We start from the raw sequence: 14337 nt of genomic DNA, 5'->3' as shown, positions 1-14337 counted from the left end.
CGAACAAGGCCTACTCTCAGACGCGGTGGGAAATGAGGAACCAACACACCACGTTGTCCCCAGAGCACCATACAGAGGCTGTGGTGCATACACACTTGAACTCACATACACAGATGCGCACACACCCACACTTCATACATGCACACACTGATAGAGAACGGACATGCATGGTGTGGGGTAGGTCAACTAGCGCAGGGTGCCGTGGCACTTCACAGGAGTTATGTACATCAAAATAGCAGTTATATATCATAAATACATAGTATTGGGCAGTTGTTACCTTAGTAAAACTGAGGGGATGGAAGGATTTGAATGAAATGAAATCAACTTTGAGAGAAAGAGAGAGGAGGAGGAGGAGAGAGAGAGGGAGAGAGAGAGAGGGAGGGAGGGAGGGAGGGAGAAAGAGAGAGAGAGAGGAGAGGAGAGGAGAGGAGAGAGAAACAGAAAAACCTGAAAGTAATTGCCTAAATGGTTTGGTGCTTTGCTTACCAAGCAACACAAGAGTATTTGCTAAAGTTTCAGTTTTTTTTAAAAATTTGAATTGTGTTCATGTTCCTGCGTTTGTCACATTGAGAACATGGAGGTCTTTTGAGAGTCAGATCTCTCCTTGAAGTGTGTGGGTCTTGGGGATGTAATTCAGGCCATCAGGCTTAGTGGCAAGCCCCTTTACTCACTGAGCCATCTTACCAGCCCCAGCACAGTATTGTAAATGCTTCTCTTTGAGACAAATCTAAAGGAAACGTTTTTTCTAGAAATTCACTCCCCCAAGTGGTTAGCTGAGAAATAGCACCCGTGTGGTCAAACTCCTTGGCATCCACCGGTGTGCCAAAAAGAGCAGAGCAAAGCTGAGGGTCTTTATCACAATCATTTTGTCTTCTTTGTGGCTTTACTGTTTGTGAAAATAAAATAAAATAAAATAAAATAGAAAATGGGTGATCCTAGCCCCATTTAAAAAAAGGGATGAAAATCAATTTAATATTTGGTGTTATTTAGTCTTTTCAATAATTTTTATTTGATCTTGAGAGCTATACTGTGGCTTGGTTCATAAAGCATCCTTATGATTATTTTACAAAGATCAGACACAGGCTTCTGTAGACAGTAGGAGTTAGGAATTGTTCAGACTGTCTGGCATTCTGTAGGACTCACTTTATATCCCCATCACGACAGCCCTACTACAGATGGCCCCTCCACAGCCATCTCTATTTTTGACATGATCAAAGTCACGTAGCCAGTAAGCAGTGGGGCTGGTGTTTTAACAGAGTCCAGGCTCCGACTCCCAGGGTCTGGATACAGTCTCTGCCTGGTAGCACACAGGCATCAGAGAAGCCCTGACCAGCCTGTAGCCAGTGCTAATGCACACCTCGACCTCACTTTCTTCTCTTTCGGCCACTTCTTCCTGTTCCTGGGAAGTCCCTACCCAGGAGGGCGATGCAGCTTGGAAGGTTCTGGTGTTAGGTGGAATCCTTTCCTGCTTCTTGTCTTTTGCCCAGAGAAGTCGTCCAGCCCCGAGAAGTTTTGGCTTTTAAGTTTCTGATTGCAGTTTTTTCTTACATGGATGTTTGCAGACGTAACTGACACGTGTGGCCTCTAGTTTCTGCGCTAGCACATGTGCGTCATTTGGAAGCCTGCCGACTCCCGTGCAGCTAGACCCTGCCTTTCCTTTGCTTTGAGATGCTCAGCATATGTTGCATGATGGGTAGAAGATGATATAATTTTATCTGTAATGTTTTCTTGTTTGCTTGTGTGCGTATGTGCATGGCTGCATGTGTGCGTACGTGCGTGCGTGCGTGTGTGTGTGTACATGTGTGTTTGCACGTGCATATGGAGGCCTGAGCTTGATGTTGGGAATCATCTTGATTGTTCTTCCACCGCATTCAGTGAGGCAGCGTCTCCCAGTTAAACCCAACGCTGGCCGAGATGGCCACTGTTGCTGGCCAGCCAGCTCCTGTGTTCTTAGGTTGGAACTACAGGCAGGTCAGCGCGTGGAGTCTAGGCTATACACTCTAGTCTGCGTGCTTTCACACAGGTGCTGTAGCCATGGAGATAGATCCCCAGAATTTGTGTTTTCATGTCGAGAGGTGAATAGTAGCTACAAGTAACGGTGTAGTTCGCATAGTCTAAGTAACACATGCCTTTTGGGAAGTTCCTGGAAGCTTGGGTTCTTATGCGAAGACTTACTCTCCTTATTCTCCTTAGGATATATTTAAATATTGAGCTCAGGATTTGCCGTAGGCTCCATCATTGGCTGTGTACGCTTTTTATAAAATTTATGTGTTGTTATATTGCTTGTATAATGCTTTTTATCTATAAAAAAAAAATCTTTCTGTCTCAGTTTGTTAGGCCTGTTATTCTCCCCAAACTTGGAATTGTTTTAAATATTAGTCTGGAATTATCCCAAGTCGATTGCTTTTTCAAATGATTCAACATTTGAAATAATTTCCATTTTATCCCATGTTTATATTACTCTTTCTTAAATTAGGGAGTGTTTACCTCATTTTCATCGCACACATGTGAGAATACGTGCATGTACACACACACACATGCACACACTCACACGTGTGCACACACTCACGCATGCACACATGCACACATATACATGCACACATGTACGCACACACTCACATTTTTTCCCCAGGAGAAGTTGCTGAATGAGAAATGGTTTGTTTTCATAGGCAGTAGGAATTTATTTAATCTAGGACATTTTATTTTCAAACTCTGGGTTGTGGCTCATTAATAACGTATAATCTAGTTAGTACTTTTCACTAAGTCTGATTTAGAAAAGGCTAGAACGTGTTGCATCAAGAGTGGTAAGTCATGGCATGACCCGTGTTTCCTGCTGTGACCAAGAGTCGGAATGTTTGAATGCTGCTAACTGGAGAAATGGTAGAATGTGGAAACCATAAACTATGAGTCCAGTGTTTGATGGGATTATCTGTCCCATCCTCAGTTTAAGAGAGACTATATACGTACGTACGTATGTATGTATGTGTGTGTGTATATATATGTGTGTGTATTATGTGACATGGAGATAGTTTGTTAAGATTTAAAGAAATTTTGTACCAAAGAATTTTCTCCCATCAGGTGGAGTATAATGACGTATGAGCTCAAATTGCCAGCAAAGGCCTCTCTGCTTCCCGAACCCACGGACGCGTCTGAAGGATTTTATGTAAGACTAATCTTTATCTACTGACCGTTTGAAATTGGGTATCTTGGGGAAGGGGGAGATGACCGTGGTGACATGCCTGCTTCATGGTGTTGCTGACTGTCTCCAGTCTTCTCCCCCAGAGTAAAGAATCCTGATGATCAGAGTTAGAGTCCTCTGTGACCATGAACCCTGAGTCACTGACCTTCCTGGACCTCACCACTTCGTGTGTTAACATGGGCCACAGGGCTGTGAGGATCTAATAATGCAGATGTATGGGAAGCGCCAGGCACGTGAGGTCCCTCCTCGCCGCCCAGGAGGCCGGCAGACAGCAGCCCTTAGGGAGTGTCGTGAGCACCTGCCTGATCGCTAGGTGTGAGCACCTGCCTGATCGCTAGGTGTGAGCACCTGCCTGATCGCTAGGTGTGAGCACCTGCCTGATCGCTAGGTGTAAGCCCGGTTCCAAAAAACCCCTCCCACCCGTGTTCCAGGACTCCTGGCAGGAAGGTCATGCCTTTCTCTCTTCCAGTTTGTCTGCTCTTTGAAAGAACAGTGGGACCCTTGTTAAGCACATCGATCCTGAGCGAGCAAGGAAGGAACGCTGCTCACGTCCTCCTGTCTCTGCTGCAGACAGCCAGTGTCTAAAATTTTCAGATATGTTTAAGCCACAGTGCAGTGGAAACTTAAAACAGTCTGGCTTCCAGGAGATTGGCTCTATCTAACTCATTAGAGTCTTTTGATCTACAACAGTGTATTTTTCCCTCTAGGAAAATTCACTTCTTTAGAGATGAAATCTTTGTTTTGCCATCGAGAACATTATTATCTTGTCAGAAGTAAGACAGGGCCACCCTTAGAGAGGATAAGTATATTTTTCAGATATTAAAGTACTTTTAAATGTTCTAAAACACAAAAAAGTAGTAAATCATATGAAATGGAAAACAGAAATAATATACAGCTGGTCACCTAAAGATACTCAACTGCTGAGGTTAATATATTTACTGTTTATTTCTAGCAAAATTTTCAACTATAATTATTAATTCTCTCTGAAAAGACCTACCATGCCTGTTTTTCTAGAAGCCAGTCTTCTCAGTAGAACTTTTTATTAATGTTATTTTTTTTTCCAAACTGAGGAGAGGAAGTCACAACCCTGTTAAGTGACACTATAGCAGATTAAAACATAGAGTCTATAAATTCACTGCTTTGACATAAAGATTATCTTTTCCTCAGAAAGAGGTGTATTTTTGTCTTTGACTATCATAACTATAAGCTTCAAGTAGCATTAGTCAAATGATAATGATTAGTAACTTAATCAATGGCATTAATTAATACATCTGTCCATAGCACAAGCGGCCATTTTATATAGTATCCACTCTGCAGTGAAGAGAATAAACAGATCTCTGAGGAATATTGCCCTATTTTGCATTTTTAAAAGATGTATTTCAGTTGTCCTAATCTTTAAAGATACAGATTCTTGTATTTAAACCAAGGGATTAGAAGGCCAGTGCAGTGTTGTGACTTGGGAGACCCGAAGCTGCTCCGGTGGGAAATTGCTTTTCCAGGTGTGGTCTGCACTTGAGGAAGTGAGATAGAAATGGAAAAGTAGCCACCAGTGGACTTGACCATAAATTTAGAATGGGATTGCTTTGGGAATATGCCAGTCTGAATGGCACTGTGGAGGAAAGTGCTTATGACATTTTGAGTATGTGTGAGTAAACTGACGCTAGTGGACAAGAAGGAGTGAGAAGGTATCTGAGCACGGCGGGAGGACGGCGGAGGTCAGCTTGAAGGGGGCCGTCATTTCTACTGGGAAGCTCTGAGCTCATGACCTGAGTTTAAGCAGTGTGCACGTTTTATACATCATGAGGATATGCTCTTTTGATAGGATGTTAAGGTTTGGGCCCAATAGGAAAGGAGCTACAAGGACACTGGGGAATGTAGCGTGTTCCGTTGTCTGAAGACAGCCTTCTCAACCTGTGTGTCATTACTCCATTGGGGGTTGTGTGTCACATGTTTACATCATGACTCATAACTATGGCAAGATTATAATTATGGAGTAGCAACAAAATAATTTTATGGTTGGGGGTCACCACTACATGAGGAACTGTATTAAAGGGTCTCAGTATTAGGAAGGTTGAGGACCACTGCTCTAAAAGAAATATTTATTTATATAATTTTATGGTTACTTATAACTACACAGTTACATTTTAAAGAACATTTTTAAACTGAAGTATAAATATGTGTGTGTTTGTGTGTGTGTGTGTGTGTGTGCATATATTAGATGTATAGTTTGGGACATTTTTTTCAAATTAGACAAACCTGTGTAATGACACGCAGATCATAAGACATTGAGTGTGCCTGATAAGCCTGTCTCCTGCCCTTGTAAGCACCCTATGCATTTCCCATGGATGGCCACATTTCACCAGCTCTGTCTGGTTTAGGGAAATGGAAAAAGAGAATATAAAATGGGATCATTCTGTGTACTTTTTTGCTTTAGATCCTTCTATTCAGTGTTAAACTTACCAGATTCATCTGTGCTGTGGCATAATCATGACAGTGCCCTGTAGTATTTCCATTGAACAAATACATTGCATTCAAAACCGTGTGACTATTCTGTGTCTTTTGGTGAGCACACATCTGTTTCTTTGCAGTGTGCTTGTAGAATTTGAGCTTTGGTCCATTGACAGGCACTGTTCAGTAGCTCCCTAGGACCTCTCAATTCCTATGCAGGAAAGGTTTTTATTGCCATCATGGTGGGCCAGTTGGAAGGTTCTACTCGCTGTTATTTGTATTTTAGCCATTTTGTATGTGGTTTCAGTTTGCACTCTTCTGGCGCATGGGGAAGCTGAATGTCAGTCACTGGGTGATTCTGCTCACACTTCTGGTTTTATGCCCATATTTTGTATGTGCTATTCTGGCTTTCACTGTACTTATCTTAAATAATGTTTCTCATAGTCATGCTATATTTACATATAATTCATTTACATAGTTTTTAAATGGAGTTTTAACTTGGTCTTCTAAACATGTAAAGAACACTAGAACCTTAAAATGGGAGAATATTTTCGTTTTGCATAATGACATCCCTCCTCCTCCCCCCCCGCCCCCCACACACACACTTTTTATGACGGCTTTTGCCCCTGTCTTACCTGTGTCATGAACAAGAGACTTCAGAAGCGGTCATCCTGGGTTGTATAGACACCGACAGCAGTCATATAGTGTAGGGTTTTCTTTTCCAGATGACAGTTTACGAAGACTCTGTTGCAAATCACCTCACAAAAATCCTCAATTCTGATGAACGTGCAGTGGTCATATCATCTGCCAAGTGAGTCGTGGGGCTGCGGTGACAAAAGGGCTTAGTTACGTGGGCACGTGGAAGGAGAGGTATTTCCTGGCTGGGACACTGTTTCTGGTGCTGCTCTTTAGTGATGTGCATGAGGTAACTCAGGGTACAAAGCGCAATGATTCGGCCCGGATCTCACAGTCATGTTAGCACCTGGGTGGCGTCTGTCAGAAGGGGCGCGTGCTTTGATGCTTATTTTGCAAGAATTTGGCCAGGAAAGTGTAAACAGTGTGTAGAGTTTAGACATCTACTTGGAAAGTAACGATGATTAATTATAACATGGAGACCTTATCTCATAATTCATTGTTTGCCATTCACGTATTTCTGTTTAGCAACTGTTTATACCTCTAAACGGAAAATAGTGAGACTCCTGAAAATGATGCCTCTCAGTGTGTTTAAACCCATAATTATATTGTAGTTCAACGTTGCCAGATTTTAGTTAGTTCCATACATGGAGCGAACGCTTCATGATGTTATCCCAAAGTTTCTGACTTCCTTCCTCATCATCCAGTACTGGCATCATGAGAGGGTCAGCCAGCGATTCTGGTTCTGCTGTTGTGCAGCACGGGAAGGAATGGCGGGGTAGGACAACCAAAGGAGAGTAGAAACTGAGAGGAAAAATGCAATCTTTGCGTTTTTGTTTTTGCAAATTTTTATTACATACTTAATTTATAATGAAGAAGAAACACAAAATCTTTATAAACAAGTTTACTTCTAACAGAAGTGCAAATGTAACAGCTGCTTTTGAGGGTGTACCGCCCGGGAGCAAGACCCAGCACTGAACAATAGAAAGGGGGAAATGGCTTCAGGTGGTGGACCACTGTGCTTGATGCAGAGAGAGATGAGTAGCACACTGTGCGCAGAGCTACTGGCTGGTGTGCCTTTGTTTAATGAATTGTGTCGCTTACAGGCCCCATCTTTGAACCTAGAGCCCTCGTGCATCAGCTAGATAAGACTGCAGACCTAACCACCCGGCCCACCTTAAGTACACAGCTTACTACTGCAGACCTAACCACCCAGCCCACCTTAAGTACACAGTTTACTATAGAAACACTGACTTCACTGTCTAGATTAGTTAATTACTCTGGAACATAATTATCCTGTATTCCTTATACAATGTGCAGCCACACGACCACACGGCAGAACACCTCTTCTGGTTATTCCCACAATTAGAGCATCAAGTACCCTCCTGACTCACACACCACTCACCAGCCGTCTACACACAAGGCACATAGGACCAGGCTGCTCCTTCGGCCTCTCTGCACCTCAGAGATGAAAGGGACCTGAGGTAGGAAGCCTTGGCTGCTCCTTTCCCTTCTAGAGTGACGGGCTGAAGGGTCCCTGCCCCTCAGAGTCAGTAGTGCAAGAGCAGCAGTGGTCTGCACTCTGTCATGTGTGGTTTCGCAATTAGATCAAACCATTACAGTAATGGCAAGATGGGCCTCTAGGTTGGTGTTATATAAATTGGCGAGAATGGCAGTGTCTCCTCTCAGAAGTGGAATTTCACAGAGGATCTTCCGGCAGGCCACATGTAAGAAATATCATGATAGCTTGACATCATGGTTCAAGAAATTCTATAACAAAGAAGAAAAATTATATATGAAGTACATGAATGAGTCTTTAATAAATGGTAAGCTAGGCTCTCTTAATTCTCTTAAAAATTAGAATTTAAGAGGTGAGAGTGATAGCTCAGCATTTAAAAGCCTGCTGCTCTTACAGAGTTAGGTTCCCAGCTCTCACAAATGTTTATAACTCCAGTTTCAAGGGTCTGACACCTTCTTCTTGCCGCTTTGGACACTGCATGAATGTGGTACACGTACATACATGACATGCAAGTACACATACATACACATATTTTTTTTTTTTTTACCTTAAAGAAAAAGAGAACAGAAACTGGAATTTGAAATGTCAGCCACTGCCAAGAGAAATGTGCCTACAGCCCAGTGGTGACAGTGTTTGTTTAGCACATGTGTGACCTGGGTTTTGGCTCTGGCATCAGGGAGCAGGCTGAGGGCTAGATGGCTCACAGATCTAAACCCCAAGCAAAGAGTAAAGCAGAAAGTGTTAGGAACAATGCGCCTAGATGACCAGCTCAGAGGTTTGGAGATGATGTGGGTACATGTGTGTGCGCCCTGTGCCTGGAGGTATGGGTTGACTTTGTCATATGGCTGTATCTGGGAGCTGCCATTACTCATTGACCAGAGGAAGGTGTGAACGCAATAGAAAAAAAAATAACTTACTAAAACATTTTTCTCTTTTTCTTTAAATCCTTCAATCTATACCAATCATAGAGAGAAATGCTTTACTTCCAAGATGTTTCTACCAATGTCCACATTTGTAAAAACTAATCTATTCAAATGCCATTCCTCTGGTTAGTTTTACACAATCTTTTGAGAGGCAGATGTGTTTTGCATTATTTTTTTTCTTCTAGATCTTTTTATTACTTTTTTGCAAAGACACCAAATGTAATTAAAAGAAGCAAACAAGTAAACCATATATTACTGACACTAATGAGACCTAAATCAAATCAGGCTTGTATATTATTGCATTGGTTATCTTAAGGGGGGAAACGGATGGGTTTCCAAAGACTGTAACTCAGTTCAAGTGTCTGATAAGGTGGTGACAATACACAACTTCTTTTCTTTTCAGGAGCAGTGGGCTTCAAAGATGTGCATTTGCTGACTAGTGTGCCCAGGAGATCCTATAGATAGTGGAGAGCTTGTGTCTGTTTGTCCAGCATGAAGGAAAGCATCTTAAGTTGGGGAGGGTATTACATTACTTTTAAGAGATCTGAAAGTGTTCTTCGTTAGGCTTATTTAAGCATTTGGGGATGGTTTGGTGCAGCCTGACCAGAAGTACGGAGAGCAAGGCTTGCTTGTATTTCCATTTTTCACTTACGAAGCCCTAAATGCATCTAAGATACAGTAACCCAGATGGAAGTGTGGTCTTACATAAAAATGGTCCTGGGAATTTTGAATTTGCCTACTCATGCACACTTTTAAATTCATTTGGACACAAGAGCACCCTGAGTCTGAATGGTGTGATTTCTCTTCCTCGAAGGATACTCTGTGAAACCGTGAAGGACTTCGTTGCCAAAGTGGAGAAGGCGTACGACAAAACACTGGAAAATACAGTAGTAGCTGAAGCTGTGGCCAGTAAAGTAAGAAGATCACGTGGAGGGCGTGGAAGTACTTAGTGGCATTATGAGGCTGAGCTGTGTCTTAAAGACTGCCAAAATAGCTAAAGAGAAAAAAAATTGATATTTTTAGTTAGGTATGAGGATTTACAAATCACCTCCTAGCTTATGGTTATCCTTTAATATGCACAAAAGCTGCGTTGCTGGAAGTATTCAGCAAGTCCGAGTCATTGATTCAGATTCCTTTTTCTGTGATTGACATCTTAGAGTGACATGCAGTCAGTCTACCAGGGGAGGTGCCATGGGACCCGTGGTCCTGTTGGGTGAGGCCTGGCTTTCCGTGTCTAATAAGCTTTGGTGGCCCAGCTCCCTCCCAGCATGAGTCCTTCTGTCCTCTAGACTAGTTTAGGCTAGTTCTTATCTCCTTCAAAGTTCTATTTCTTTGTTGTTGTTTTTCTTGAGACAGGGTTTCTTTGTGTAGCCTTGGCTGTCCTGGACTCACTTGTAGCCAGGTTGGCCTCGAACTCACAGAGATCTGCATCTGCCTCTGCCTTTTTGCCCTCTGCCTTTGCCTCTGCCTCCCCGAGTGCTGGGATTACAGGCATGTGCCACCATACCCAGCCAAAGTTCTGATTCTCTTGTGACCTTTTTTTGTGCCTTGACAGATTTCCCCTTCTATAAGTTTTCTGATGCTAAGGTAAGGATGGCATACTGACTTCCGAGCCAGCATTTTTTGAAGTTCACAAGGGGACCTACTTACATAAGGCGTGGGTAGCTTTGCCTTGGGAAGCGTGTCTTCCCCTAAGATCCATGCTGAAGCTAGTAGACTGAGTGGGAGGAGAAGAATGTGGAGGTAGCTTTTTTTCTTCCTTTAAATTTTTATTTAGTTTTCAGAATTTTTATATACATATACACTGTATCTTGATTATATCTGCTCCTCACTTTCCCCCAACTCCTCTCGAGACCCCTACCCCATCATGTCTCCTTTCCAACACCATGCCCTCCTTTCATAATTATTATTTTTTATCTCACTGAGTCCAGTTAGTGCTGCTGATGTGGGCATAGATGTGGGGTCATCCACTGGGGCATGGGGGAATCTGCCAATGGCCACTCCAGACCCCCTCCCCTCCTCAATGCTGAGATGTTTAGCTGCTGATCTTCTGCAGGTCTCCTATAGGTGGCCACAGCTGCTGTGGGTCCAGATGTCCAACAGCCATGCCATGTCTAGAAGCCACCACTCCACACCACTCCTCCCTATCCTCCAACTCTTCCCATCTTTCTGCCCGCGCTTCTGCCGTGTTCCCTGAGCCTTGGGGGTGGGGGTGGGGTGATGTAGGTGTCTCCCATAGCTGCCCGTTTCAAGTCCCAATTTGCAGATGTTAAGGTTCTTTACACAAGACTTAGGACTCTTGCAAAATGCTCCCAGGGCTGATAAATACTCCAGCAAAGTGGCAGGGTTCAGAAATATGGACCATTGACAACAGCACTGAAATGAGCTTTTGAAATCTTTCACTCATTTCTTTCTCTATGCAGAGTTTCTGAAGGCAGGGACTCTCTCTTAGCAACGCTTTTAAGTCCTTTTGTTGTGACTTTGCTTGGCTTATCATCAAAGACAGAGAAACAGAGCAAGGACTAAAGCAAGAACTCTGTGGAGGTTGAAGGTACATTGCTGGGAGCATTAATAGTTTTGATCCCAAATGTTTCTTTACTTGTAGAAAAACAAGAAAAGCAGAAAGAAAGGAGACCTCTAGGTTGGTTCTTCTCCCTGCATCCTTCCTCTTTTTTGTTTCATTTTTGTTTTTTTGAGACAGGGTTTCTCTGTGTAGCCTTGGCTGTCCTTTGTAGACCAGGCTGGCCTCGAACCCACAGCAATCTGCCTGCCTCTGCCTCCCAGAGTGCTGAGATTACAGCCATGTACCACTGTGCCTGGCTGCATCCCGCCTCTTTCCTCTTCTTGTTCTTTGCATTTTCCTCTTGATCTTTCTTCGACCCAGTAGTCCTGTCGGCACTGTTCAGTTCTTTGCAGAATGTCTTCAGCTCAGCCACGGGTACAGCTCATGATGTTGAAAAAGGTGCCTAAAAGAAAGCCTGCTGCTTTTGGGTACTGCATCTCTTCCAACTTAGCATTGGTTGCAGTCTAAGGAAGAACGGCAGCTCGAAGGTTGTAGAAAATTGAGCCTGTGGTGGCTGGAGAGGTGGCTCAGTGCTTACAAGCACTTGTTGCTCTTGCAGAGAACCCAGGATTGGTTTCAAGCACCCACAGGTGCTCACATAGCTCCTGTTCCAGGTTACCTGAGACCCTCTTCCAGCCTCCATGGGCATTGGACACACACACGGTATACATACATGCATTCAGGCAAACGTTAAATCCTGAGACAGAATTTAGCGATTCAGAAGTGAGTTAGCAGGTAGACGTAAGTTGTCCATGTTGTCAGCCATTTACGCCATCGGTCTGTATCAGTCAGTTAATGCTAAGCAGTTCTATACATTAATTGCCGCTCGCTTAGAGATCATTTTCTGTTGTCACTAAATTCAAAATGGATATATTCTCAGCCCCAAACATCTACAGAATAAAAGACTACAGCTGCTTGAATGCTGCTGTTTTTAATCTCCAGTGATTAAGAACATTCAATATTTGCCTTACATAAAAATGCATCTTCTATTGTGTCTGCCGATCTAATATTTGAATTTTCTTCCTCATCACCATTGTTTATTTTCTCGTCACCATCAGTGGTATTTCGTTTGTCTTCTTAGTGCTCAGTCCTGAATGAGAAGCTTGAACAGCTGCTCCAAGCCCTGCACGCAGACTCTCAGGCCAGCCGAGCTCCCCCGGGGGTGGGCCCTGCGATCCCGGAAGAAGATGTCCTGGAGTCTTCCAGTGAAGAGTCACTGGGTGAGAGCAAGGACCAGCTCGTGAATGACATCGGGAAACCCTCCTCCCAGAAAGCCGGGAAACCCCGGGAAATAATGCTGCGGGCGAACAGTCTAAAGAAAGCAGTGAGGCAAGTCATTGAAGAGGCTGGAAAAGGTACATGCTTACAAAATTAGCTTCAAAGAGGCCACCATCACCCCTGCTACAAGCATAACCAGTGTGCCTGATGCTCTGATTCACTTCGTGTTTTTAAAAAGTGTCTCGTGACATGGTAAAAGACAGTACGTTCACTAAAGGGAAGTCTGTCTTTAGACTTATTGGTTCTTTCAGTAGTGAGGACCAGCATAGTAATCACATGTAAATAAGATTTCAGAAGTAAGTTACGTTGCAGTATTTCCATCACCATTTAAGTAGAAAAATAACATATAGACTAAGTCTAAACATTTCAGTCTTTTTTACTCCATAGGCAAGTCTTTATTTCTTAAAGTCAAACTTGTAGCTGCTGATAACAAGATAATTTCTTAATGTTGATTTCTTAACATCCCTTAATTTTTTAAGAGTAATAAATATTTACCTGAGTTTTAAAAGGCTTACTGTTTATTTTTGATTCTGTGCACACGCGTATGTTGGTGTGTGCCAAAGGAGGCATTGGGTCCTCTGAGATGGGATTCACAGGCAGTTGTGCGCTGCCCATTGTGGGTGCTGAGAAGCAAACAGACAGTCTGTGCTCTGTGCCACTGAGTCATGTCTCCAGCACCTAGATTTCAGTTTTTAAGTGAGTATAAAGGATACACCTCTTAGAATTTTAGTGCTAAATGAAAGTTGACTTCTATGAATAGTGTTGGGAATCCCCTTCCAGGCGTGTAACTTACAATCTAGTTTTGTACGTTGTACAAACAAACGTACGTTGTATGTTGTTTTAAATTCGTGTACAACTTTATTCTGGTATATACGTAATCTTAACAAATTCATTTAGTCTTCATACTCCCCAGTACCCACAGACACCACTCCCAGTTTTGTTACTAAGCAGTGTTTGTTTGTGAATGTAGAATTTCTTTTGGTACTTGGTTCAGTTTTTCTTTCCTAAGCATATCTTAATATGAATTCATTTTAATTTTCACTTATGCAAGTCTGTTTCCCTTCTTACTACTTGAAGTTATGGATGAGCAGACAGTTCAGCCCTGTGAAGCAATTAGTCAGTCATGTGACTGTGATAGCCCGGAAACCGGTGAATCTAAAGACAACGATGCCAAAGAGTCATTAGCAGGTGAGAAAACTGATGACATGGTTTGGAATTCTTGTCAAACTGCATCAGCAGCAACCAGGAGCAGCTGGGGGACAGCGCCAGGAGCTTTCTTCTTTCTCTGAGTTCCTAGTCTCCCTCTGAGCCTGGCATTTATTCCCACTGGCAAAGACCATCCCCCCGCTGCCCCTCCCCCTCCCGCCCCCACACGAAGTTCCCAGCTGACAAAGATCACGTGCCCTCTCAGGAGGCAGTTACCAGCTGTGGACAAACTGGAGCAGCCCCCCATATCCCACACCTTTGATTAAAACAAAAACATGTTTCTATATCATAACCCTAAACTTGCATAACAGGAACACCTTCCCCGAATTTAGCTTAGCGTAGCTCTCAAGATTCCTCGGGAAACTGCAAGAAAGTTGCCTGGTGGCACTCAGAGGAAGGACAGCAGGTTGCCAAGAAGGGACTTGATACCCTATGAGCATATACAGGGGGAGGTAATCCCCCTCAGGAACAGTCATAGGGGAGGGAATAAGGGGAAAATGGAAGGGAGGGAAGAATGGGAGGATACAAGGGATGGGATAACCATGAAGATGTAACAAGAATCAATTAA

General features: G+C 43.2%; 1 protein-coding gene across 3 annotated transcripts in view; it reads left to right on the top strand.

Annotated features, from left to right (window-relative positions):
* Dgkh (diacylglycerol kinase eta) overlaps positions 1 to 14337 on the top strand; it is a 171870-nt gene that overhangs the window by 122583 nt on the left and 34950 nt on the right. For all 3 annotated transcript variants that reach the window (XM_051160864.1, XM_051160863.1, XM_051160865.1), the window contains 5 exons: positions 3079 to 3163; positions 6373 to 6458; positions 9537 to 9636; positions 12367 to 12640; positions 13641 to 13751. In XM_051160864.1, the coding sequence (XP_051016821.1) occupies positions 3079 to 3163; positions 6373 to 6458; positions 9537 to 9636; positions 12367 to 12640; positions 13641 to 13751 (656 nt within the window). The remainder of the gene's footprint in view (positions 1 to 3078; positions 3164 to 6372; positions 6459 to 9536; positions 9637 to 12366; positions 12641 to 13640; positions 13752 to 14337) is intronic.

Source organism: Acomys russatus, chromosome 18 (genome assembly GCF_903995435.1).
Source record: "Acomys russatus chromosome 18, mAcoRus1.1, whole genome shotgun sequence".
Classification (NCBI taxonomy): Eukaryota; Metazoa; Chordata; class Mammalia; order Rodentia; family Muridae; genus Acomys; species Acomys russatus.
The sequence above is the reverse complement of the archived record's forward strand: the minus strand, read 5'-3'. Positions and strand labels throughout refer to the sequence as shown.